Source organism: Pleuronectes platessa, chromosome 3, assembly GCF_947347685.1.
Source record: "Pleuronectes platessa chromosome 3, fPlePla1.1, whole genome shotgun sequence".
In the NCBI taxonomy this organism is placed as follows: Eukaryota; Metazoa; Chordata; class Actinopteri; order Pleuronectiformes; family Pleuronectidae; genus Pleuronectes; species Pleuronectes platessa.
In genome coordinates, this window is record NC_070628.1 from 1192345 (window position 1) to 1218271 (window position 25927).

General features: G+C 46.0%; 1 protein-coding gene and 1 long non-coding RNA gene across 12 annotated transcripts in view; both read right to left on the minus strand.

Moving 5' to 3' along the window:
- Window positions 1-25927, minus strand: part of LOC128431920 (NACHT, LRR and PYD domains-containing protein 12) — a 237406-nt gene that overhangs the window by 203217 nt on the left and 8262 nt on the right. For all 11 annotated transcript variants that reach the window (XR_008334755.1, XR_008334749.1, XM_053417666.1 and 8 more), the window contains exons 6-7: window positions 21120-21293; window positions 20410-20583 (exon numbers count right to left, since the gene is read on the minus strand). Coding sequence is in view for 9 of the 11 variants with exons in the window: in XM_053417666.1 (XP_053273641.1) it covers window positions 20410-20583; window positions 21120-21293 (348 nt within the window). In the remaining 2 variants the exon portion in view is untranslated. The remainder of the gene's footprint in view (window positions 1-20409; window positions 20584-21119; window positions 21294-25927) is intronic.
- LOC128432237 (uncharacterized) lies at window positions 15432-20019 on the minus strand. Its single transcript, XR_008335006.1, has 2 exons — window positions 19855-20019; window positions 15432-16279 (listed from the first exon to the last, which is right to left on the minus strand). It is a non-coding gene; the product is annotated as an uncharacterized LOC128432237 (long non-coding RNA).

A 25927-nucleotide genomic window follows, 5' to 3' on the forward strand; every position in this document is an offset into this window, starting at 1 on the left:
AGAAAAGCACAGGAGCTTAAAAGCTGTGAGACGGAGATATGGAGGAAGAAAAGTCTTTTATTCTGAAGGATTCAAAGCATTATTCAAGTTCTCTGTAAAACAGCAAAGTCCTATCAGGGCTGATCACATGGGGACATGGACAGACATATGTGATGTCCGCCTCACCGGATGTAGGCAGCGGGTAGGAGCCCCCCAGCCCCCCCCTCCTGCTGCTGCCCTGTTACTCCATGGTTTTTAATTCCCTGACTCACAACAGGAGCCGAGCTGGAAACCTACGCACAGAAAACACCAGGTTTTGATGAGGAAGTAAATCTGGGCTTTTGCAAAGTCCACCTCATCTGTCCTCTGTGTGGAACCGGACATTTTAATGATCGGATCGCCCCCCCCCGTGTGCAAAACATGTCCTCCCACCCGACACGGTGGTACAGCGGGAGGATAATGGGTGCACGGTGCTGACACAGCGCCCAGGAGACAGGTCTGGCTATATATGCGACACAGATTATAATCAATGAGGCACAAGGGATTCATATAAGCAGCACTCATAGCCGGGGTCAGGTCGATGAGTTGTCAGAGGTCAGAAGAGGAAAAGGAAAATGCAACTTCACCATTTGTTCCTTATTGTAAAAGCAATATTCTGTGTTTGAGGAACGACCTGATTTCTGGCTCCATCTTTGACTTCATCCATCTCCATGTACACGACGCAGCCACTGAGGGAAAGTATCTGTCGTCTGTGTCGTGCACGATACCTACTTTTATTTTTCTGGACGTCTTTTCACCGGGTTTCTCTCTCTTTTTTCTTCTTCTCTCTCACTCCATCAGTTCACTTCAGCTCGCTCTCTATCAGCGGCGGTCCAGGGATTCCTTACATTGCAAAAAAGCAGAGAGTGACATTGATTCAATTTACGTCTCTCGCTCTCTCGGAAGATGTTTGATATGATATTGATGTATATATATAAAATTCAGAGAGGGTGAATTTGCCTCTTTCAGACTCATGTGCTGTGAATTCAGTACGAAGGTGAAGGACATGAGGAAATAACCTTTTTTTACAAAGAACAAAAGTCTAATAAATAATTTCAAATAGCAAATGTGCCATTATTACAAATGACTTCATTTTCATTCTGATTCTGACGTTGGTGCTCTGGTGTTTGTGTGCAGGGAGTTCGGGAGATGGAAGGTGAACAACCTGGCTGTGGAGAGGAGAGACTTCCTGGAGTCTCCCATGCCTCTGACGCCCGAGTTCATCAGGAACATCCGACTCCTGGGACGCCGGCCCTCCACCCAGATGGTCACTGACAACCTGATCAGGAAGTACGGCACCCACTTCCTGTTGTCAGCTACACTGGGAGGTAAACAAGCATTGGACTATAAGAGTCTAAAATTCAATCCTAAGAATTTGTGTCCGTCTTACAACTTTTGAAAATGAAATTAACTGCTCAGAAATTGGTTTTGAGAAGAAAAACCATCGTGCAACTGATCCTGATCATCTTCAAACCCCCTGCTGGTAATTATCTAGTCTGCTCGGTTAAGCTCTGGGACAAACGATGGAATCCTGCTGTTTCTGTCGTATAAATATAACAGCGTGGTGTTCTGAGGGTTATTCTGTAAACGCTCTTTAATTTTGGAAAAGTTGAATTATCCTGGGACCCAAAAATCCCTTCATATCAATCGTACCGGACATGATCCCAGTGCTGAACTGAACTCTGAGCACACATGTTGGTTCTTGCACATCGATGTACTGCATACATTTGTTTATGCCGTCTTTTTTACTGGCAATAATAAACACTCTTTCATTTCATAAACCGGGGAACTGACAAACTCATTACAGCTCAGCATGTCTCCAATTTGCAGCTACAATAGTGGCAGATTCTAAATCCGTTGTATTTTTGGAACAACAGATCCCTGATTGGCCGACAGACGCAGACAGAAGCATTTCTATTTTTTTTATTTTTGTCAGTGAGCGACCGTCAGTTTTTCCAGGTGAAATAAAACCGCTGCTGGCGGATTTAATCAACTGTAACCAGACGGATAATTAAGATGAATTCTGTGAGTTGGATGAAAACTCTCTCTCTGTCTCTCTCTCTCTCTCTCTCTCTCTCTCTCTCTCTCTCTCTCTCCCCTTGATTTTTAAACGTTTCAACGAACTCGACAGAAAATGAGAATTCAGCAGAAAGGTCTTCATGCATGATGATCTTGCAACGTCAGTGCAGCAATGATACAACTACAGAGTCTCAGGTGATGATCCTCGTATGAAATTAAGAAGCAGGTTCATAGTCAGAGCTGCTTCTGCCAGATATAGTGTTTTAGATCATTAGAAGGAAAACACGTCCTCAGGAATCACTTCCCCCCGATGACATTGGCTTCAGTAAAGTCCACAGTTTGTGTTGATGAAAGGTTTTAGAGTCGGCTCTTCTCTGGGAAACAGATGGACGTGGAGCAGGAACTCGGTCATAGTAAGTAGCTGCATAACAGACTGCAGCAGAATAATACTCCACCGGCGGCACAGAAATCCCTCTTCAGAGATGTGTGAATACCTGCAAACGCCTGTGTACTGTAAACACACCGCTCCCACCACCAATCACAGTAACCCAGTTCTCCCTGTTTCTGCAGCGTGATGAATGGACGAGCGCTAATGGTCGTCTGAGCGGAGAGAGAGAAATAAACTCATTTAAGATGCCGGATTGGCCCAGAGCAGATCTTCTCTCAAAGAGCAACACTTGCCAATTACTTCAGACCCGACTCCTTTGTTAGGAAAGGTTTAGTGTGAGTGGTTGCATATAATGCAGTCACCCCCCCCCCCCCCCGGCTGCAGCCCTGCACGCTGGCTCCCGGCCACAAACAGGAGAATGAGGAGTTTGTCTTGGGCTGCAGCCAGAGATGTGCCTCCGTGGTTCTGAATGGATTGCCTGCGTGTTCAGAGACACATGGACTTAATGTAATTAATAAATAGATTGTGATATTAAGAGGCCGCCCTTCAGCAGCCGGGGGGGAAAGACAGACCGTCGGCAGAAAAATGTCCCCGAAGCATTAACGCTGCGTTACGATGAGAAATGGAATGTGCACTCAGAGCAAAGTGTGTGTGTGTCTGTGTGTGTGTGTGTGTCTGTGTGTGTGTGTGTGTGTGTGTGTGTGTGTGTGTGTGTGTGTGTGTGCTGCACCGAGGCTCCTGCTCTTATGAGGGGCTGATAGCTGTGATCAGAGGCGGCTGATAGAGGGAGTGATGTCCTGACTGAGGTCAAATATCTTTGTGCTTCACAGGAAAAGCTCGGGCTGAGCTGCTTCCACCTGGGATTCGGTCTCCGAGCAGAGCAGGTGGCAGGTTGTTTTAAAAACCACGGAAAAGAGCTAAATCGTAGTGAAATTGGGAGAAAATGAGCAACGTGCTGGTTTGAGAAGTTTTCCAGATGCAAACTCAGGCTCAGAAAATCTGAGTAAAAAATAAGATCTGACACAATTTAACACCCGATTTGAGGGAAGTGCATCGTTTCAACTCCTCAGCAACGAGAGCTTAGAAGCAAAGATACTGACAAACACCGAAAGTCACTCAAGATGTCTACGCTTTGATTTCATGTCAGAGTCGTGCAGCTCAGCAGTTCACTGAGTTTATCCTCTGAAGCCCTTTAATGGCGGCAGGTGATGTGACCACACTCCCTTCTCCCCCCCGTGCAGGAGAGGAGGCCTTGACGATCTTCGTGGACAAGAGGAAGCTGAGTAAGAAAGCGGAGGTGAGCGATTACTCGGGCAACTCCTCCGCCGTGACGCTGGAGGCTCTGCACCAGCTGGCCGCCTCCTACTTCATCGACAGGGAGAGCACCCTGCGCAAGCTGCACCACATCCAGATCGCCTCCACCGCCATCAAGGTAACGCCTCTGTTCCCGAGACGCAACCCAAGGTCACACACACCGAATTATAGAAAGATTCTGTTTACTTCTGATTCTCCATGTTTCAGGTGATGCTGCGTTCAGGTAATCTAACACAATACTGGATTCACCATGTGTTACACAGGGTTTACACGTGGTGTACGGTGTGTGATGTGTCATGAATGATGTGCACAGTATAGCCAGAAGATTACCCTTGTAATGCTTTAACAGAAATATGGTTTCATACAGGACGTAGGAGGAGAATAAGTGGAGCACCAGGACATTTGCATTGAGTCCACATGACAGAGAATACAGAACATAACACAAGACGGATGAGAGGAGAAGGAGAAACACTCCCCCCCCCCCCCCCCCTCCCCGACTCACCACCATATTCATCCCTATGAATTATGAATCGCGTTCAACACTCCAGAATAAACTCCAGCAGCTCGTCTGTGTGTGTGTTTGTGTTGTTCATCAGCTCGAGATAGGCGATCAGGCTTATAAATATTAATGCGAGGGACCCTTCTGCTCCGCTAACACATATTTAGACACGGGATGAAACCGGGGGGGGGGGGGGGGGGGGCTTTAATGGGATAATTGGATGTGATGTCACTCCACCTAATGAGCCACTTTTTGTGAGCATGGACAGCAACACACACAAGAAAAGGCCCGACACTAATCAGCCGGGCCCACGAGAGCCATCTCACGCTGCAACATCCATTACAGAAGAACTGCTCCAGGGATCCTCGGGCCAGGCTTCCCACTGCATCACTTATTAGACCATCCTCTGCTGTGACATGTCCTCATCAGAGGGCCGGGGCCCCGCTGAGAGACAAGGTCATTTGTGAATTGTTTTGATTTGTGTCACAGTTTTTTACAAACACCCCCCCCCCCCCCCACCACCACCACCACCACACCCCCCAGAGTCAATGTGTGAAATCCACATCGTTTCTTCTCTGGCTGACCGAGGCCAAGCGCCGCTGCAGCTCTTTAACAAAGTATCACTGAGTTAATGCTCATCCAACATCACACTCACCCTTAGATGATGGTAATCCTGCACCAGTGCAGCCATTTCAACTGGGCTCTTTCTTTTTCGGAGTATTTCACACGTGCATAATCAGCTGTGAACGGAGCTTGATGGAAATGAAATGACTCTTCATTCTCTAAGCCATCTTTAGGTTTTGTGTCTTTACAGTCATTGCCCCAGTCGTGACTCCATGATGGTGATAGAGTCGCTGGGAGACGTGTTCACATCTTTGCTTAAGCATCATGTGAAATATCAAGGCTGGAGTCACCAGCTAATGGAGCCTGAGGCTGAAATGAGCTCCGGGCCGCGAATTCAAAACTCATCCGCTTCTTTTTTTTAGTTATGAGCCACACGAGGAATCATACATGAAGCTGGATGGTCAAATCAGGTGAAGCCTATTTGAGCATGAGTTACCATTAATTAAATCTGCTGCTGATGCAAGAAATTATTAATGGTTGATGTGGAACAAAACAAATGTTTAGTTCCTGTTGGGTTTTTAAACATGTCTTACATCTGACACCACTTTTCCAACGTTATCATTAACATTACAAACACGTAAGGTTCAGTACGTCAGCTCTTTATAGCACTAAATTAAAAAATAACGTTATCTACAATATATTTACTCATTTAAATAGAAGTAGAAAACATAGTTACAAACTTATACTAGTACTCTATGTTGTACTACCATGTAAATAAACTCTTTATATGCAATCCAAACAATTTAAAATGCACAAGAACAAAGAAAACATGGAAGTACTTTAAAGTAAATTTCATTTTTCTACCATGAACCAGAAAACCTTAGTTCCATTGTTTTCCTGTTTTCAGAGCTTCAGTATTAAAATCTGTTCATAGGAAAAAGTCCTGTTCACTACTGATCAATATTTATATGATATCACAAGACAGCAGTTTTCATCCGTTTCCCTTGTTTCTTCATTTGACGCCAGTTTAATTAAAAAATGCTTAGAAATCAGTAGAGTTCAAACGAGATAAATAAACAAGTTTGTGAGATTGTTGACATCTATAATCGCAAATCCAAATGAAAACAATACAGATCTGAAGACGTTTACTGGGATAATTATGTTTCTAATCATCTGAAAACAAGGCAAATATTTCTGTTTGTGTCAAAGTGAACATTTAGCAGATTTCCATGCAGTTGAGCAGAGGCGCTCAATATTTAAATACAACTTAGAAAAACTGAGGTAATATAATCCACTCAGAAAACCAAACACATCTTCACATCCTGGAGAACGATGAGTCAAGAGAAGCTCAAGTCCCCTGAAAAGGCAGCACTCTGCAGAAAAGACGTCCCGGTGCCGCACAAACACTCCAGATCCCTGAGCAGCCTGGAGTGGAGGGAAGTGATCATTAGGAGGCTCGCTGGCTCTCGAGCAGGATGATGCCGCTCACCGCCTCCCGGTGACACGCGTCAGCCGTCACAGGGAGAAGTAGAGGCTCAGCAGACAGCCGCGGTAATTAAGGTTGAACCAACAAACGCAATCAACGTCCAATCAGCCGGTATTGTGGCAAATGGCGGTGCCTGAAGGAGACTGTGTTCGTTTCCTGTGTCCTCGGGAGGTGTTTGGTGGAGGGAACTTGAGATGTTCTGCATTTGAACAAGCTTTGCATGACTGTGGGAAGGTTTTAAAGTACATACTGGTTTCACTTTTGAAATGTGACCAATCCAAGTATACTCCAAAAGACAACTCTTAAAACTTTCATCCACAACGAATCTGTTGCCACATCTGTAAATCCTGTACAAGTGATTAAAATCAGAAAAGTGAAGAAGGTGGGATAAGAACCACCGACAATGACAAACAACCCTCAGGAGAGTTTGATCCAAGTCCTTTCTATCAACATGGATGAGGCAGGGTTCATGACCTATGCTGCAGTCAGCCACCAGGGGGCGATCAAGAGGATTTGGCTTCACTTTAAGGGTGCTGTCATATTAATATGCAGTCTCTAGTACTTAGTGCACACAATGCATCATTTCCTCATTCACACAATGACACATTGGCTTGAAACCACTTTTTGTTGTCCACAGTATAATCTGAAGTGTTTTAACAACATAATTCAAGTACTGATACATTTCAAGAAGGAACATTTATCAGTGAAATACTTTGATTTACGTCTACTCGTGCGTATGTTGGATCATCATCAAGTACAAAGTGGTGTTTGCAAAAACATATTTTGTATCTGTCATCAGCTCAGACACAAACACAAAGACAACACATTTCATCTCCCACATCAAAACCCATCAGACAGAAATTTAACTGGAAACATTACGGGCAGTTTCCGCCTCCTCCTAATCTTCCTCTTCTCTCGGCTTGATTACTTTTCTCCCTCAGAGGTGGAGGCTTGAGATCCAGTAAAACAACGACGCCTCGGCTTTCATTAAGGAAAGCTATCGTTGTAATCATTTTGATTCATAAACAAGAGTTGAAAGCTGTAAAAGATGCTTGAGAGGGAGCGAGAGTATTGATTGAAGGGAGAGATTAGAAATTAATGACCCGTGTGTCCCAGATTGAATAATCAATTTGAATTAATATCAATTTCACAGTGCAGCTGCTCTGTAACAGGTTTTGGTGCCGTTCATTTGTCAAGCTCTCGGGGAGAACCCCCCCCCCCCCCCCCCCCCCCCCCGAACTGAACCGACTGTGCTGGAGGAATCAGAGCCTCCCCCGTTTCCCACCACAGGTTGCTAACCTGAGTCCCACTGACCTGTAACTAGAACCAGTCGTTGTTCTATCTTCAGATGAGGAGAATATCAAACCCTAGTATTGATGCCTCATGTGACAAGTCCTCCTGGCAGAGCTGGGACAGTGGAGAGGCTGGGGGGGGACAGAGTGTTCCTATTAGGCCTTGAATACATCGTGAAACCATCCATCATTCCAGTTTTACTCCAGATGACAATGATGAGGTGCTCCAGTGTGTGTCTGTGTGTGTGTGTGTGTGTGTGTGTGTGTGTGTGTGTGCACCTGCACCTGCAAGCTGTGGAGAGGTGCAAGTGATATTTCAAATCCTAATGGAGCGGACGGGGTGATTGCTCCGTGAGAACAGGATAGTGACATCTCTATAGGTGTGCCCTTATCAGGAAAATAATAAGGCAATTTTCAAGAGAGGAATTAGACGTGGAGACTGTCAAAAAAAGGTCTGAGCCAATCGAACCGAAGAGGATGCTCATTAGAGAGCTGCAATTTGCATATATTGCATGTCAGACATATTGGCAAAAATGTCAAAAACTAAATCAAAAAAGCCGTTTCAGTGCATCCGCTGGAATTGCTCCTTGATCAGAGTGAATCAATCTGACAGGTCGGTGACATTATGGTTATCTGGTGGAAATAAATCACGGTGTAGACATTCATCAGACGCAGCAGGAGTTCAAGTCCCCCCCCCCCCCCCCCCCCCAGATTGCACCAGAGAGGGAAGTCAGAGAGAAAAACAAAAAAAGAGTTCAATCAATTCCTGTTCTCTGAAAAAAAAACAATTCTGATCCACACGAATGTAAAAATCGACACGGTCCAGGAAGTACGCAGACAATCATGAGTCTGTGAGAGCCGGAAAAAAAAAAAAAAAAAGCTTTACACAGAATCTGTGAAAGTGCTTCTCTGCCTCCCATCATCCCCGAGCCCACCACTTAACCAGCTCTGGATGAATTGGTAAATGGGCCAAAGCCTATCATTGCCGCGGTGCTGATCGAGTAATCTCTCGTAGGTTCGTCCTCAGACCTCGGCTCCAGTTTGTTTTCCTCCAGTCGTCTCAGCGGTTAACTTTCTAAAGTGCACGAGGAGGAGACTTGTGATGGATCCGCTCTGTCTCGCGTGGCTCCGAGTCGCCTGGCAGATCCCCGTCATCCTCTCGTTGAGCCGCGAGCCGGAGGGCCCGTGATGTCAAGTGCCTCTGACACGCCAGACAGATGATGCTCTAAGCCCCCCCCCCCCCCCCCCCCGCTCCAGAATATTAGGAGGGAACGCCGCAGATGGATGGATGGATGGATGGATGGATGGATGGATGGATGGATGGATGGATGGATGGATGGCGGGCTGGTGCCGGCACAGACACAGGGATCCTAATAGAGCTGTTCTGATCATCACCATCAACATCTCGCCGTCCTCACGTTCACGTCCACTGGTTTCAGAAAGTGAGTGGGGGGGGCAGTGGGAGCACCTTATCGTCTGTGCAGGCGCTGGCTCCTTTCAAGACTTACAAGCATTAATTAAGAATCCATTATGAGCCCAAATCCATCAGAAACGTGGACATTATGCAGAGCGACAACCCATTATTCCAGCCGGTGTTGTGCTTTGTATGCATGAGTTATAACAATTTCTGCTGGGTTTATGAAAAATAAAAAAAAATAGGCAGCACCATCTGTTTGTTGTGGGTCCGGACGCGGAGTGAATATTGATGAGGGCGCCGGTCGTTCCCGGTAATGTGTCACAGCTCACAGCTCCATCAGAGAGGCCAGAGCGACAGGAAGTCACGTGACTCGGGTCATTAAGATCAAATCGAATCCGACGGATCCGGATTTTGCAGAACTGGAGAGATCAGAAGCTTCTTGCCGTCAGGAGACCGGTTTTCAGAAGCACCTGGAATGTCCATGCAACATTCCCGTCAGACCCACAATGCAACGTTCACAGAGGGTATTGATGTTTCCTCACCTGTGTGGGCAGAGCGTTCACATCCAGGCATCGGGTCAGTGAGAGATGTGAAAGAATTCCATGTGTCTATTCACAGACCGGTCATTTTCTATTCTAACAGGATGAATCCCGAGATCGTCTCACTCTGACCTGTGGATATAATGGATTCTGGCTGTGGAAGGTTATTATTGGATGTAAATGCTCATAGAGAAGGTATTTTTCACCTGGTTTTTTAATGTCACGTCTTAATTTCAAGTTGACATTATTGCAAAGGTGTCCTGGTTTTGTCTTTAGAGTGTTTAGTTTCCGTCTCTTTTTGAAGAGTGTTTTCAGTTTATTAGAACCTCCTTGTGTTTCATGATTATCCCTGTGTTTATGTTGTTTATGAGTTGTGTCTGTGCCCACTCCCTGTGTCCTGTGATTGCCTGCACCAGTCCTCATGTGTTCCACAATGGCCCATGCCTTCCCTCTGTGTGTATAAGTCTCTGTGCTTCCCCTTGTCCTTGTCGGTTCGTTGTCTTAATGCCTGTCGTTATTCTTCGTCTCCTGTGCTTGTTCTCGTCTTCTCATAAGCTTCCTGCTTCAGTTTTGACATTTTGGAGATCAATGTTTTTTATTGTTATTTTTCTGTTGGACATTTACCAATTAAAAGGACACTTATAGTTTAAACTCTCCGTCCTGGGTCCATCTGCCTAACTCAACCCTGACAATAGGAGACCACGTGAAACGTTTCAGAAGCTTCAGACCTCGAAAGGACTTTGTCACTGAAGGACTCGTTTATTCAAAGTGATTATAGAAACATCCCCTTTGAATGTGAACAGCTGAAAGGTCCAATTGATTCATAAATAAATCAGCCGAGAGGTCAAATGAGAGACGCACAGGGCGCCTGCAGAGTTCCAACACGTCCTCTCGCGGTTTGCACGGCTCCTTCTAATCTCCAGCCTCCGCACCAAAGCAGTGAAACACACAGAAAACAAGATTCATCTGAAATCCCTCTAAGCCTTTATCGAATAAATGCTCATACACAATGAACCCGGCGCACTGGAACAGATGCAAACAAGGGCTTCAAAAACATCACATGTACACACACACACACAAACACACACAGCTCGAATCCTCAGGGAGCGAGGGCGGCCCTGCAAATGTTCATGGTTAAATGCAGAATTTAAATTCACGTTAGAGAGAGCGGACTGGAAAACAAACATCACCCTCCTTCATGAAGATGCTCTTCCGGCGCCATTGACACAAATGTTATTGGTGCTTAAGGTTTGCATTAGACAGGAGGTGATGTTCCTCGGAGGCCACGTCACGAGGCAAATTCCCCTGAAGTCCACCCGGCATAAAGACAAAGAAACAAATCACCAAGTCTACATTTAATGTCAAAATGTCACGAGTATTGTGATTGCTTTTGGAATTACCGACCCAGTGGAAGCCTGATTAAGGTTAATTGCTCCCCGGCGTGCTGTGAGCGAGCTTGACCGATGTACGTTCAGGTTCACGCCCACCGGTGAGGAGTGATGTCTCTGTGGGAGCTGACAGGAGGGACGGCAGATGAGAGGTAAGGTGAGAGCCGTCCATCACGGGTTTGATCCCTGTATTCTTTACAGTTACCTGGTGGAGGTAAATATTAGCAGGTGTTGACCTGAGACGCACCCTGCAGGTCAGCGGGGGGGTCATTTATTCTCGTTTTCTCCCACGTCTCCTACGTAAAGATTCAATTACTTCTTCCATGACTCAAAACCTTCTCATCCAGGCCTCTCGGGATCTCCCAACTCGCACAGCAGAAGAAGAGCATCAGGCACAGACAGGGTAAATAACAACAAATTCAAATCTGGTCATTTGATTTACAGGCCGGGGGAAATTTAATGATCATGAAATATTCAGAGAGCGTGCCCTGGATTTTGTGGATTCATGTGAACATTCTCTCCAGCGCTACTTCTCATACAAAGACTTCCACTCAATTGAATCCCACTGTTTAGGATCGAGACTTCCTTCTCTCTTGGTGAGAATAGAATTTGAAGATGAAGAAGATGAGGAAGCCAAAGGAGATGAAGGTCATCACCCCCGAGCCATGACAATTAACTGTAAAGATGGATAATATGACAGATCCCCTAAAGTGGAGCCAAAGAATCTGGATCACCCCCTGGTGGCTGTCTGATTAAGATTAAGATTAAGATGCATTTATTCGTCCCAAACACATGCACAGTCATGCAAAGGCACACTCATGCAGATAGGGAAATGTAACCTCTGCTTTTGACCCATCTGGTGCAGGACACACAGAGCAGTGAGCGACCATGTACGGCGCTCGGGGAGCAGATGTTGGGGGAGTCAGGTGCCTTGCTCAGGGGCACTAGACAGGGTAGGGAGACTCTTGGATTTTTGGACAGATCAATCCAGGTTCGTCTTTTGTTGTCTCTCCGTGGAGTCGAACCGGAGTCGAACCAGAGACCTTCTCTGCCCATAGTCCAAGTTTCTGCCACTAGTCCACCGCCTCACCGCCACCGTCTGCAGTATAGCTCATCAACCCCTCCTCCTCCTGGTTAGCAAATGGGACATGAACCCATCGAACATCAAAATACACGTCTTCTTTTTCCTCAGAGATGGTTTCTGTCACTAAACAGTTATTATCATATTGACATTTCTGCTTTTTCCCATCCATGAACGAATGGGACTGGCTCATGACTGGTTGAGCCCAACTCTCACCCGCTGCTCCAGGCGAGAAACGTAGAAAACTTACCAACTGTATCTGTTGTTCTGATAAACTTTCATAATCACCAAAAAACTGAACAACAAATTAAATGTACCAACTTGAATCGTTTGTGCTGCTGCCATCCAGTTACTGGATTTACCCCCAATTGTTTTGCGTGACTTATTTGCTGCATTTTAAATTTGCTGCGTCTTATAAAAGTCATTTTATGAGAAAACTCACCTTCATCTCTTCCCATATATGTTCATAGAGACCTTTCTTTTCAGATTATAAATCACTGCCTGCTGCAGACTGTAATAAACAACTGGGATCCCAGTATTCAGGAACTGTGGCCTCTTCAAAAGTGACAAATTATGAATTTGACTTTCAAATTCTTGTATTTCGCCAACTCGTGGTGTTGTTTGCACTTTTTGGAGGTGAATAATGTGACATTTGAAAATTAAACATCTTCCTCTGATGCAGAATTCATGAGCAACAAAGACAACGCGTTCTCCAACTTGCACGGAAACAAAAAAAATATGAATAAGAAAAGTCAGTCGGAGGTAAACGGTTCCTCAAGGGGAATAAAACCCAGCGACAGCGACGCCTCCGCTGGCTTTAAAAGATAATGAGGACACGGCGACATTGCTCATAAGCTGCTCAGAGATTTTCTTTAAATTATTCTTTCCTCACATCTGACTTTGTCCATAAAAGCACAATTTGTCTCTCTCTCTGCGTGAGTTGAATGTTTTTGATCAGGGGATGACAGATGGGTCACTTATTTACGATATCTGTCGTCGCAGCACCGACAGAAGCCACAGCAAAAATTCTTCTGGTAGAAAAACACAAAAGGTTTAGAGATTCCTCTCCTCAAAGGGAACTGGTTAAGCCTCATTTCCATTTGAAAGTTTTATTTTCCAGGAAGTCACTATACTGGGTTTTTAGAGGCTCTTAAACAGAATACACCATCAGACGCTGGAGGAAGTTCTGTGTGACTTTAAATTACAAATTCTCTGACACATGTTTCACGATGAACAGTAGTTGGATCTTCAGAAAGAGAAACAACAATAACCAGTCACAGGGATGTTTGTTAGCTACAGGAGTTTAAAAATGAATCTTTAAATGAGTAATGATAGTAGTTATGTTATATTTTCAAGACTAAATAATATTCTTCAAGCGCATCTATTTAATTCAGAGACATTTTGCAGTGATGTTGGGATGGAATACTATTTTTTTGCCTTCGTGATTTCTGTATTTGTTATTTGACATATTTTGATTATGCGCATTTGTTCAGTTTCCAGTTTTTTTATTGTTGTTGGGCTCTGCTCTCTTTTAACACAACTTTGTAAGGGGGGGGGGGGGTTGGCAGAGGTTAGTTGCTCTATGTGCATGATCACAATGGTGCAGAGTTGTGATGATCTCCCTCTACCAGATTTCTCACGACTTTCTAACCTTACACACAGAGAAAAACCTTAACACCACTGGAGGAAAAGAACATTTAAAATAAAGCACAAAATGTCTCTTTTGACCTTTTTGAGGAAATCCAGTCATTAAGGTCTTATCGACCGAGAGCTCGGCCTTAACAAAATGTAAATGACATCGGTCTCCATTGAGCGAGTCCCCTGTCACCTCCTCTCAGATGAATGACTCCTGCACTCGCCACGATCATGGATGAAACGTGTTCATCATCATCGAGTCCTCAACAATCCAGCTTCACCCAACAAAGTCACTGCACTTTCAATATTGATGACGCCAAGTGGTTTTTTCCTTTTGTCTGTCCGACCTTTGTGTGTCTTTGTCGCTGCACATCTCGAGTGTGAGTCTGAAAGAGAGCAGTGAAGCTCTATTTCAGCTCTGCAGGACCTTGAAGTGTCCTCAAGCAGGACAGTGACTCTCTCCTCCAGCTCCTCGGTGGCTCCTCTCTTGATGAACTCGACCTCCGGCTGCCCTGCAGAAGGGACAGGAGGAATAAAGAGACCTTCCCTGTGAGGAGCAACACTTTTCCTCTCGCCTCATGCAGCCGCTCCATCAATTCCTATTTGGCCATAATAGAATATTACCTTCTGCCCACACACAGCAAGCCAAGTCTAGTTTATTATATATTTTCAATTCAACTGGATATAGGATGAGGAGCTCTGCTGCCAACAAGATAAAAAATGTGCTGGGGATATTAAATTGCTGTGACTCAATTTGCACAAACACAGATGAAGTTTTAATTGGATTATTGTAATAACTGGTCAGGCTGATGAAGATGGGCTCTGGACTGAGGTTTGGAAAAAAACTGGCGAGCGCGGTTTTGGCTGAGGCCAGGGACGGGCAAATTGTTCAGGAGGGGGGGAATCCAGAACGAGACGGGGGGGGGGGGGGGGGGGGGGGGGGGGGACCTGAGGCACATGAGGATTTGACAAAACGAATGATGTGGAGGGTTCAAATCCTGCAGCTGGTTAGTTAGTGACCTGAAGTTTAATGTATGTAGTTCTGAGATGCATCTTTAGAAAAACTGAAATTCATCACATTAACATGACAACAACATCTGTCCACCCCGTGCTGCGTGGACAGATGTGTGGACGGACCGCTAGTGATCACTGACTGTTTGGTGAATGAATGAAATCAACTGATAAAGAATCATAAATAAATGTATTGATCTGCTGTCAGGCTGTTTATATTGAGACATATTGATCAGATGAAGAATTTCATAACGAGCACAAGCTTTTCCTTGTAAGTATAAAGTTTATCCCATAAATGTGTTTGATGGATTCTAACGGATCCTTTGGAGACGTGTTGTTCACACTTTGTGTTTGGTCACATGACACCAGCCTGGTGCACAGCTCCATGAAGAGATGATGGTCTCACTCTGCTGCAGAGGAAGTGGACCTCAGAGCTTCAACATCTGCTGACAGATGTGAGAGCAGCGTGTTCATGAACATGGCGTCACAGTCACATGTTACACTGACACACGTGTGTTGAGGATCATCACAAAGTCACATGATGACCTCTCCTTGGGTCAGTTTTCTATTAAATATGGTAAAATGTTTATGAAACAGTTTCCTCATTGACTTAAAGATGCTCTGCTCTTCATCGACTCTTCTTCATTCTGTAAATGTCTCTTTCACTTTTCTTCTGCTGGTTTCCAGTATGTCAAACTGGTGATTTTGTTCTTTTACCTGCACCAAGGACGAGATGTTTCCACCAGTTTGTTTGAAGAGGAAAGAAAAGCTGAGTCATGATTCCAGTGAAGTCGGTGGAAGGATGTTTATTGAGCATTAAAGCAGAGACAAGTAGAAACAGAACTTTTCTCTCTGAGATGTTTTTCTTCTCGTTACATCTGGTTTGTCACAGAGGAAATGATCCATGTGTTTGACTCATAGACTGAATATAAAGGCTTTGACTGGGATGTGCTGCTGTTATACTGCAGCGCCACCTGTGGGTCAAAAGTAGAAAAGCCACCACCGCTCTGCACCTGATGCAGAAATGAAAACGTCCCATTTTTAAGTCCAGAGTTTTGATCTTTTGTGTCAAAGACAAAACTCTGATTTTAAACTCAAAGTGATTTCAATGTGTTGAACTTTGTGTTGAACTAAATCAATTTGTGACGTGAATCCAGGAACTTTAAGATCATAAACAAACATATACACAGAATGTGGTTCAACACACATGGAGACACACTGAGGGACAAAGGTGGACAATAATAAAGACAAACTTAAACACACTGTATGTGACTCTTTATAGAGGGTTTATATATTCTGCTTGTGTTGTGTCATTTCAATAAACACATTCTTCATGTGAATAAACACAATCTGGGCAGGAAGGTTGCTGGTTTGAATCCGGTTCAGATGGGGTCTTCCTGTGTGGAGTCTGCATGTTCTCCCCGTGTTTTCTCCAGGTGCTCCGGCTTCATCTCACAAACACATGCAGATTAGGGGTTGTGTAGATTGGAGACTACACACAAGCTGCTGCTGCTTCAGCCTCTGGATCCTCAGGACACAGCTCAGCCTCCGTCCACACACACTGTCCTCTTCACACTGTCCTCTTCACACTGTCCTCTTCACACTGTCCTCTTCACACTCAGCTCCACCTGTTGAGAGAAGAAGACATCAGTGTCACAGAGACTCACTTCATCAGCTGTGAGTCAGTGATGCAGCTCATCCAGTAGAAAGAGCAGCAGGGACTTCAGTCCTGTTCAGAGGTGGAGCAGCTTCCTCTCTGCTTCATGTTCACGTGTTGGAATGAACACGCTAAGAGCTCAGTGTGTGTCCTCTGCATGTCAAAGTGCAGAGTGGACACCTGAGAGGTGGATTTACTGCTGTTACAGGTGAAGCCATGTTTCACTGTGTGTTGATGAACATCTGCTTCTGACAAACTGGGACCAGAGGAGACAGATGGACCTCAGCAGAGGTTCTGCTCTGTATAAAGAGCTCCTGGTTACCATGTGATGAGGAGAGGCTTCAGTCCCACTGATCTCAGAGCTGTGACAAAGATCCACCTGATCAGTTCTTCACTGATGAACTGAGAGGACAAACTGTCTCAGATCAGATGAAGACGACACCGTCTCTGTCCCTCGTGTGAGGCTGTCAGCTGTGGTCCAGCTTGTGTAAGTTACAGCGCCCCCTGGTGGCATCTGGTCAAAATATATTACGTGACCACGACATAATAACGTGTGAACGAGATAAATAACTCGAGGCCACGAGATCTGAATCTGTTGTTTACTAACAAGACGAGTGGAAGAGAAGAAGACACACACTGTCTCACTGTCTCTGAGGACACACACTGACTCACTGACTCTGAGGACACACACTGTCTCACTGACTCTGAGGACACACACTGTCTCACTGACTCTGAGGACACACACTGACTCACTGACTCTGAGGACACACACTGTCTCACTGACTCTGAGGACACACACTGTCTCACTGACTCTGAGGACACACACTGTCTCACTGTCTCTGAGGACACACACTGTCTCACTGTCTCTGAGGACACACACTGTCTCACTGTCTCTGAGGACACACACTGTCTCACTGTCTCTGAGGACACACACTGTCTCACTGACTCTGAGGACACACACTGTCTCACTGTCTCTGAGGACACACACTGTCTCACTGACTCTGAGGACACACACTGTCTCACTGTCTCTGAGGACACACACTGTCTCACTGACTCTGAGGACACACACTGTCTCACTGTCTCTGAGGACACACACTGACTCTGAAGACACACACTGTCTCACTGACTCTGAAGACACACACTTCTCACTGTCTCTGAGGACACACACTGTCTCTGAGGACACACACTGTCTCACTGTCTCTGAGGACACACACTGTCTCTGAGGACACACACTGTCTCACTGTCTCTGAGGACACACACTGTCTCACTGTCTCTGAGGACACACACTGTCCCCGAGGACACACACTGTCTCACTGTCTCTGAGGACACACACTGTCTCACTGACTCTGAGGACACACACTATCTCACTGTCTCTGAGGAAACACACTGTCCCCGAGGACACACACTGTCTCACTGTCTCTGAGGACACACACTGTCTTACTGACTTTGAGGACACACACTGACTCTGAGGACACACACTGATGCTCTGACTTTGAGGACACACACTGTCACTGAGGACACTCACTGTCTCTGAGGACACACACTGTCTCTGAGTACACACACTGACTCTGAGGACACACACTGATGCTCTGACTTTGAGGACACACACTGTCTCTGAGGACACTCACTGTCTCTGAGGACACACACTGTCTCCCTGTCTCTGAGGACACCCACTGTCTCTGAGGACACACACTGTCTCACTGTCTCTGAGGACACCCACTGTCTCTGAGGACACACACTGTCTCACTGTTTCTGAGGACACACACTTCTCACTGACTCTGTGGACACTCACTGACTCTGAGGAGACACACTGACTCTGAGGACACACATTGTCTCACTGTCTCTGTGGACACACACTGTCTCACTGTCTCTGAGGACACACACTGACTCTGAGGACACACACTATCTCACTGTCTCTGAGGACACACACTATCTCACTGTCTCTGAGGACACACACTGACTCTGAGGACACACACTGTCTCACTGTCTCTGAGGACACACACTGACTCTGAAGACACACACTTCTCACTGACTCTGAGGACACACAATGTCTCACTGACTATGAGGACACACACTGTCTCACTGTCTCTGAGGACACACACTGTCTCATTGACTCTGAGGACACACACTGTCTCACTGTCTGTGAGGACACACACTGTCTCACTGACTCTGAGGACACACACTGTCTCATTGACTCTGAGGACACACACTGTCTCACTGTCTGTGAGGACACACACTTACTCTGAGGACACACACTGACTCTAAGGACACACACTGTCTCACTGTCACTGAGGACACACACTGTCACTGAGGACACACACACTGACTCTAAGGACACACACTGTCTCACTGTCACTGAGGACACCCACTGTCTCTGAGGACACACACTGACTCTAAGGACACACACTGTCTCACTGTCACTGAGGACACACCCTGTCACTGAGGACACACACTGTCACTGAGGACACACACTGACTCTAAGGACACACACTGTCTCACTGACTCTGAGGAGACACACTGACTCTGAGGACACACACTATCTCACTGTCTCTGAGGACACACACTTTCTCTGAGGACACACACTGTCTCACTGTTTCTGAGGACACACACTGTCTCACTGACTCTGAGGAGACACACTGACTCTGAGGACACACACTATCTCACTGTCACTGAGGACACACACTGTCACTGAGGACACACACTGACTCTAAGGACACACACTGTCTCACTGTCACTGAGGACACCCACTGTCTCTGAGGACACACACTGACTCTAAGGACACACACTGTCTCACTGTCACTGAGGACACACCCTGTCACTGAGGACACACACTGTCACTGAGGACACACACTGACTCTAAGGACACACACTGTCTCACTGACTCTGAGGAGACACACTGACTCTGTGGACACACACTGTCTCACTGTCTCTAAGGACACACACTGTCTCACTGACTCTGAGGAGACACACTGACTCTGTGGACACACACTGTCTCACTGTCTCTGAGGACACACACTGTCTCTGAGGACACTCACTGACATTGAGGACACACACTGTCTCTGAGGACACACACTGTCTCTGAGGACACTCACTGTCTCTGAGGACACACACATGGACCTGTCTCCAGGAAGCTGAGGTCATCTGGTGTTTTGGGGACAGGATGAGTCTGGAGACATTGAGATGTTCTGGGTGAGTTAGAGATCAACTGAACCAACCAGACGTTGATTTAAACTTCCCTTATCCGTCCCTTTAAGGAGAGTGAGCACCACACAACAGTGTAGAGTCACTGTGGTCAGTGGGCGGAGCTTCTATACTGGTTGATCTCCAACTGAACCTGGAGCAGGTTAGCTGTTCATCAGAAGTTACCATGGTGATTGACCTGGTTAAGAAGTGGACGAGCTTCGTAGAACTGAAAAAACTAAACCTGAAGTTAACCTGATAACCACAAATCCTGCTTGGTAGCACAGACCCTGGATCTGTGACACTGACTGTGTTTAGTAACATACTGATGAAAGCAGTGTGGACTGACTCCAACCATCTACTGACCTCAGAGTCTCCAGTCGACAGGTTGGACTCTGCTGTAGATCAAGAAGCTCCTTCACTCCTGAGTCCTGCAGGTCGTTTAGTCTCAGATCCAGTTCTATCAGATGAGAGGGGTTTGACCTCAGAGCTGAAGCCAGAGAAGAACAGCTGATCTCTGTCAGAAGGCAGTTCATCAACCTGGATAAAGAAATAAAACTTAACTGTAAATTAAACTGAGTTCATGTGTGAAAATAACAGAAACATATTCATGTCAGCACAGACTCATAACATGGAAGATAAATATGAAATCAGACATGTTGGACTAAAAACTGATCCTGATTCAGTACAAATAGATTATTTGGACCCGGTCTCTGTCCTGCAGATCAGTTTAGGAAATCCAGAACTAAACTCAGTGTTTAAACAAGTAGCTGAATATTTAAAATGTCACAGATTAATTAATAAATGGATTCAAGTTATGTATGAAGAGGAATTGTGTTAAATTAGAATTAAATGAGATAAATTGGGTATAAATGCTGTTTTATAGATATGAGATCTACAAAAGTCAGTCAGTGAACTGACCTCAGAGTCTCCAGTCGACAGGTTGGACTCTGTAGAAAACCACACAGCTCCTTCACTCCTGAGTCCTGCAGGTTGTTTCCACTCAGATCCAGATCTCTCAGATGAGAGGGGTTTGACCTCAGAGCTGAAGCCAGAGAAGAACAGCTGATCTCTGACAGACTGCAGTTCCACAACCTGGATAAAGAAATATGAATATTAGAATGTGTCCTCCTGTTGTTGTGGATCGTCATCATGTCAACACAGACTCTCAACATGCTGCTGACCTCAGTCCAGTCTGTGACCTGAAGATAAATATCAGATCAGACATGTTGGACCATTGTTTCATTCATCAGCTTCTTCTCTGTGTGTTGGTCACTGAGCAGGTTTGTGTAATTAAACACTGTTTAAAGTAGGGATGGCTCCTGATGTCACTTCCTGTTTGTTTCTATACTTATCAACTGTCCAACGTGTTTCAATAAGAATGTGTCTTATTTTGAAAACCTGAGGAGGACGAGTGCTCGGCCTCAGTCCACATGTTATTTACTGACACTTTCTTAGTGATCAGGAGCAGGTGAGTGCAGGTGAATGGAGTTGATGAGGTGGACGTGACTGACAGGCTGGGTGAGTGACAGATGACTGAGGGACAGTGAGCAGAGCAGAACTGAGACAATTTAAATAAATAATGACCCAATAAGAAAGAAAGTCTGAAAAGTGAAGAAGGATTTAAGGACCTCAGAGTCTCCAGTCGACAGTTTGGACTCTCCAGTCCAGAACACAGCAGCTTCACTCCTGAACTCTGCAGGTAGTTTCCACTCAGATCCAGTTCTCTCAGATGTGAGGGGTCTGACTTCAGAGCTGAGGCCACGACTTCACAGTGAATCTCTGAGAGTCCACAACCACTGAGTCTGTAATTAAAGAAAATATCAAATCTGTGAGAATTAAATCAGAAAACACAACATTCATACAAAACGTGATCATGTGACCCTCACCCTGGTAAATCCACTCTTTGTTAAAACACCTCTGACACACGCACAAACACACACACACACACACAAACACTGACACACACACACTGTGACGGCCTGCTGGCCTGTACCTTTCCATGACAGGTGTCTAACCCTCTGTTTGTGTCCCTGGTCTCCGTGTGCAGTGCTGCTGATTGGAGGTAACGAGCCGTAACTGGGTGCACCTGGTACGCAGGTGCACCGGACTCCTTGAAAGCTCTGGCTCCTCCTCCTCCTCCTCGGGGGGGCTCGACCTGCAGCAGACACAGGCTGAGGGGGGGGGGGCTTGGCCAGCACCGGGGGGGGGGGGGGTCGTGCTGAGCATTCGTTTTGTCTTGTTTTGTTTGAATATCTGCACCTCTGAGATTCTACAATAAACCCATCCTGGAACCTGGTAAAACTACCGTCCGCTCTGTCGTGTCATTCATACTCTGGGTGTGACATATGGGGGCTCGTCCAGAAGAAAGAAAGAAACGCCAGTTTGTAGTGAAGTTGGATAATTAGGGGTGAGTAAACGTCGTCGTGTTATTTCGTCTGATTGAACCTGGATTTGGAAAATTGGATCAATAAATTACCTGAGATAAGATTAGTGCGTGTCTTCGGATGCGTGGTTTGTTATTTTTGTTTGTTATTTTTGGGTGACAGGGACCTGGAGCGGTCGTCTCGGGGGCATTTCCGATTTCCGTGGAGCCATTATCAAGCGGTGGCTCTTTCGGATTTACGGGCTCGGTGCTTAAAATCCCCGGTCTCACGTCACCTGAAGAGGAGCAGGGTCTACTGTTTATACAGGTGTCGGGTCATTTGTTGATCTCAATAGCAGGTCACAATTTAATTGGGGAATATGACTTCAAAAATTGTGACTGTTTTTATCCAGACTCCGTCAGCTGAGTTATTAAACTCAATGACAAAGGAGCAGTTAATCGAGGTGACAATTATGACATCGTCGTTTCCGTATTACAAAGGAGGTTAAAAGAGAGAGTTAGGTGCGTAGTGGTGGCCGGTTAGTGGATCAGCAGGTGCTAACAACTACAGCGGCACCATCTGAGCCACCGGCGCCACACGCGCTTACTCAGTGTTGCCAACTCCTCAGTAAGGAAAGTAGCTATTGGCTGTCCTAAAAGTCGCTAGATGTCGCTAAATGACGTCATCGCCTAATTTGCATAATGTAATGGTCGCTATAGGACGTACAGAAAGTGAGAGAAAAACACCCTAAATATGTTTGGAACTTAAAATAAGCTTTCTTCTGCAGAAGCATATTACATTCACTTCACAAAGAAAATTATTCGGTTTTTCTGAGATAATTATCTCGGAGATAAATGCCCCAAAAAATAAAAAATAAAAGTGAATGGAATACGCTTCCGTATTTTTCTGTTGATTCTTTTTTTTTTTATCTTGCCATAGAAATAGGCCATCACTTCTCAAAATAACTTCATGACTTTAATGCTGTATCTAGACCCACATACATAAATCTATTTTGTCCTGTATTGTTAAATGTTAGAATATCAATTTAATCAAAATGATATGTGGGGTGGAACTTCTAGCTCTACCTCCAGCCCTCCTCCTTTATCCGCCTTGGGACCGGCAAAATGATCCAAAAGAGATACTATGGCAGAGCAAGTTATTTATTTTTTTCTTCTTAAGTTTGGTTCAGTTTTCAGTTTCACCACGTTCCACACGAGAGATGTGGACTCTGCAACATGACTCATGTTTTCCAGTGACAGTGAAGATACACTGACACTTACATCCCGCTCTGTAAGCCAGGGCAGGATCAGCGATTAATTTGCTGTCTGGAGGACGCGGAGTGTGGGTCTCCTCTGCTCTGACTGCAGCTGGGACTGCTGCGCAAGGCTACTGGGAGACTGACCGCCTGTGAGTGCGCTGGGATGGCGGAGGGGCTCACGGCATCACCCGCTGCTCGTTGAGGACAGTCACTGCAGAACGATACGTGCTTTCACGTCAGTCTCCAAAACACCAGAAAGTCTCTAATATCACCAGAAGTCGCCATGAGGGTTTGGAAAGTCGCCAGATTTAGCGACCAAGTCGCCAAGTTGGCAACACTGCGCTTACTTTTGAGGAGCAAAAGGCTCTGCTTGTAATGCAGAGGGAGACGGAGCTTGATAAAATCCGTCTCACACAAGAGTTTGAGAAAATAAAACTGGATCAAGAGCAGCATCGATCTGCTGCGGGATGGTAGAATGCCAGGTGGACAGTCACCTACTGGATTGAACGTTGAAAAGAAGATTTGTTTAGTTCCACCATTTAGAGAGGCTGATGTGGACACTTTTTTTCAATTGTTCGAGCGGGTAGCTGATGCGCACAGTTGGTCAGACGTGGAGAGGACTCTGCTCCTCCAGTGTGTGTTCACCGGCCGCGCTCAGCTCGCCTATGCGGCACTGTCTGTGGCAGACAGTCAGGTGTATGAGAAGGTGAAAACTGCAGTGATGAAAGCATACGAACTGGTGCCAGAGGCTTACCGTTTTCGTTTCCGCAATATGCGGAGGATATACGAGCAAACGAATGTTGATTTCGTGAGAGCTTTAACTTTGCAGTTTACTCGTTGGCGAAGATCCGAAAATATTACTACAGTGGATGATTTGATCGATCTATTTTTGTTAGAGCAGTATAAGGACACGCTCTCCGAAGGTGTAGCTACGTACATTGTGGAGCGTAAGGTGCGCACGGCTTCCGAGGCAGCCGTGCTGGCTGATGAATGGGAGCTGACGCACCGGTCACGAGTAGATCGTAGAAAAATGGATGGAGGTAATTTTCGATCATGGCCTAACGTTATACCTGTGCCTCGAGCTCAAGAGCAGCAGTCTGCTCAAAAATATCAACCTGGGCAAAGGCCTGCTCTGGATAAGGATACGTGTGGGTACTGTTTTGAAAGAGGTCATTGGATAAGGCAATGTCCAGTGCTCAAAGCAAAGAAAGCTCAATCGTTCAACACGACTGCTGAGGCTTCGATCCTGGCTGTTCCAGTGCCTGCGATCCCTGACTTGGAGCTGCCAACTGACCGGCCTGCGTGCGCCTCTGCGTGTGTGGCAGACCGCGAGGTGACGTTTGATCCTTTCATCTCTGAGGGCTTTGTGTCACTTGTTGGTGGTCATAAAGTCCGAGTGAAAATATTGAGGGATACTGGGGCTAGTGGGTCGTTCATATTAGGGTCGGTGTTGCCTTTCTCTAATGCGTCTTACACTGGGAATTCGCTTTTAATTCGTGGAATTGGCTTAAACACAATTTCAGTGCCGTTGCACACTGTCTCTCTTGAGTGTGAACTAGTGGAGGGAGACGTGGAGCTTGGTGTTCGGCCTGCACTACCTATTGATGGCATCTCAGTGGTGCTCGGGAACCAGCTGGCAGGTAGACGCATCTGGTCAGATACGTCTTCTCCTCTGGTGGTTACTGAAGAGCCGCTGTCCACCGGTGAGAGTGCTGAAAAGTATCCGAAGGTGTTTACCGCATGTGTAGTGACTCGCTCTGCCAGTCGAAGAACTGAGACCGAGAGAGTGCAGTCAACTAAATCAAAGTCTTTTTCGCTCGCTGATTATCCCGTCTGTGTATCACGTGAGGAATTGGCAGAAGAGCAAAAATCAGATGAGACATTGAAATCACTCTTTGAACTCGTTGACAATGAAATTCGGAATAAAGCGGGGGGGCTACTTCGTTAAAGACGGCGTGCTGTTAAGGAAGTGGTCTCCTCACGCCGATTGCTTTGTTGGTGATCCAGTTGTCCAGGTGGTGGTGCCTGCTAAATTTCGTCTGCTGGTACTCGAAACCGCTCATGATAAGCTCGCTGGTCATGCCGGTGTACAGAAAACATATGATCACATTTTGTGCTATTTCCACTGGACGCGAGTTAAGCGCGACGTTGCCAGTTTTGTAAAAACGTGCGGAACATGTCAACTGACAGGGAAACCCAATGTGACGTTGAAGCCGGCTCCGTTGCGTCCGATTCCGACTGCGAGTCGACCTTTTGAGCACCTTATCATTGACAATGTTGGGCCTCTGCCTCGCTCTAAAACAGGCTGTGAGTACCTGCTCACGGTTATGTGCCAGACCACTCGCTGCCCGGCTGCTTTTCCATTACGTTCTATTAACACGAAAGCAATTGTTAAAGCACTGAGTCAATTTATTTCAACTTTCGGGTTACCGAAAGTTGTGCAGTCTGATCGGGGGAGTAACTTTACTTCCAAATTGTTCAAAGACGTTCTCAGGCAATTGGGAATTCAGCAAAATCTGTCAACAGCTTATCACGCTCAGAGCCAAGGTGCTTTGGAACGCTTTCATTCAACGCTGAAATCACTGCTTCGTGCATATTGTGTCGAGTTAGGGGGCGATTGGGAGGAGGGCCTGCCGTGGCTGATGTTAGCAGCCAGGGGGGTCACGCATGAGAGTACTGGCTTTAGTCCAAATGATCTTGTTTTTGCGCACCGTGTGCGTGGGGTGATGTCAGTGCTCCATGATCAATGGACTGATTCAGAACCGCCTGATAATTTGTCTGAGTACGTTCTGGGTTTCCGCCGCCGTCTGTCCTC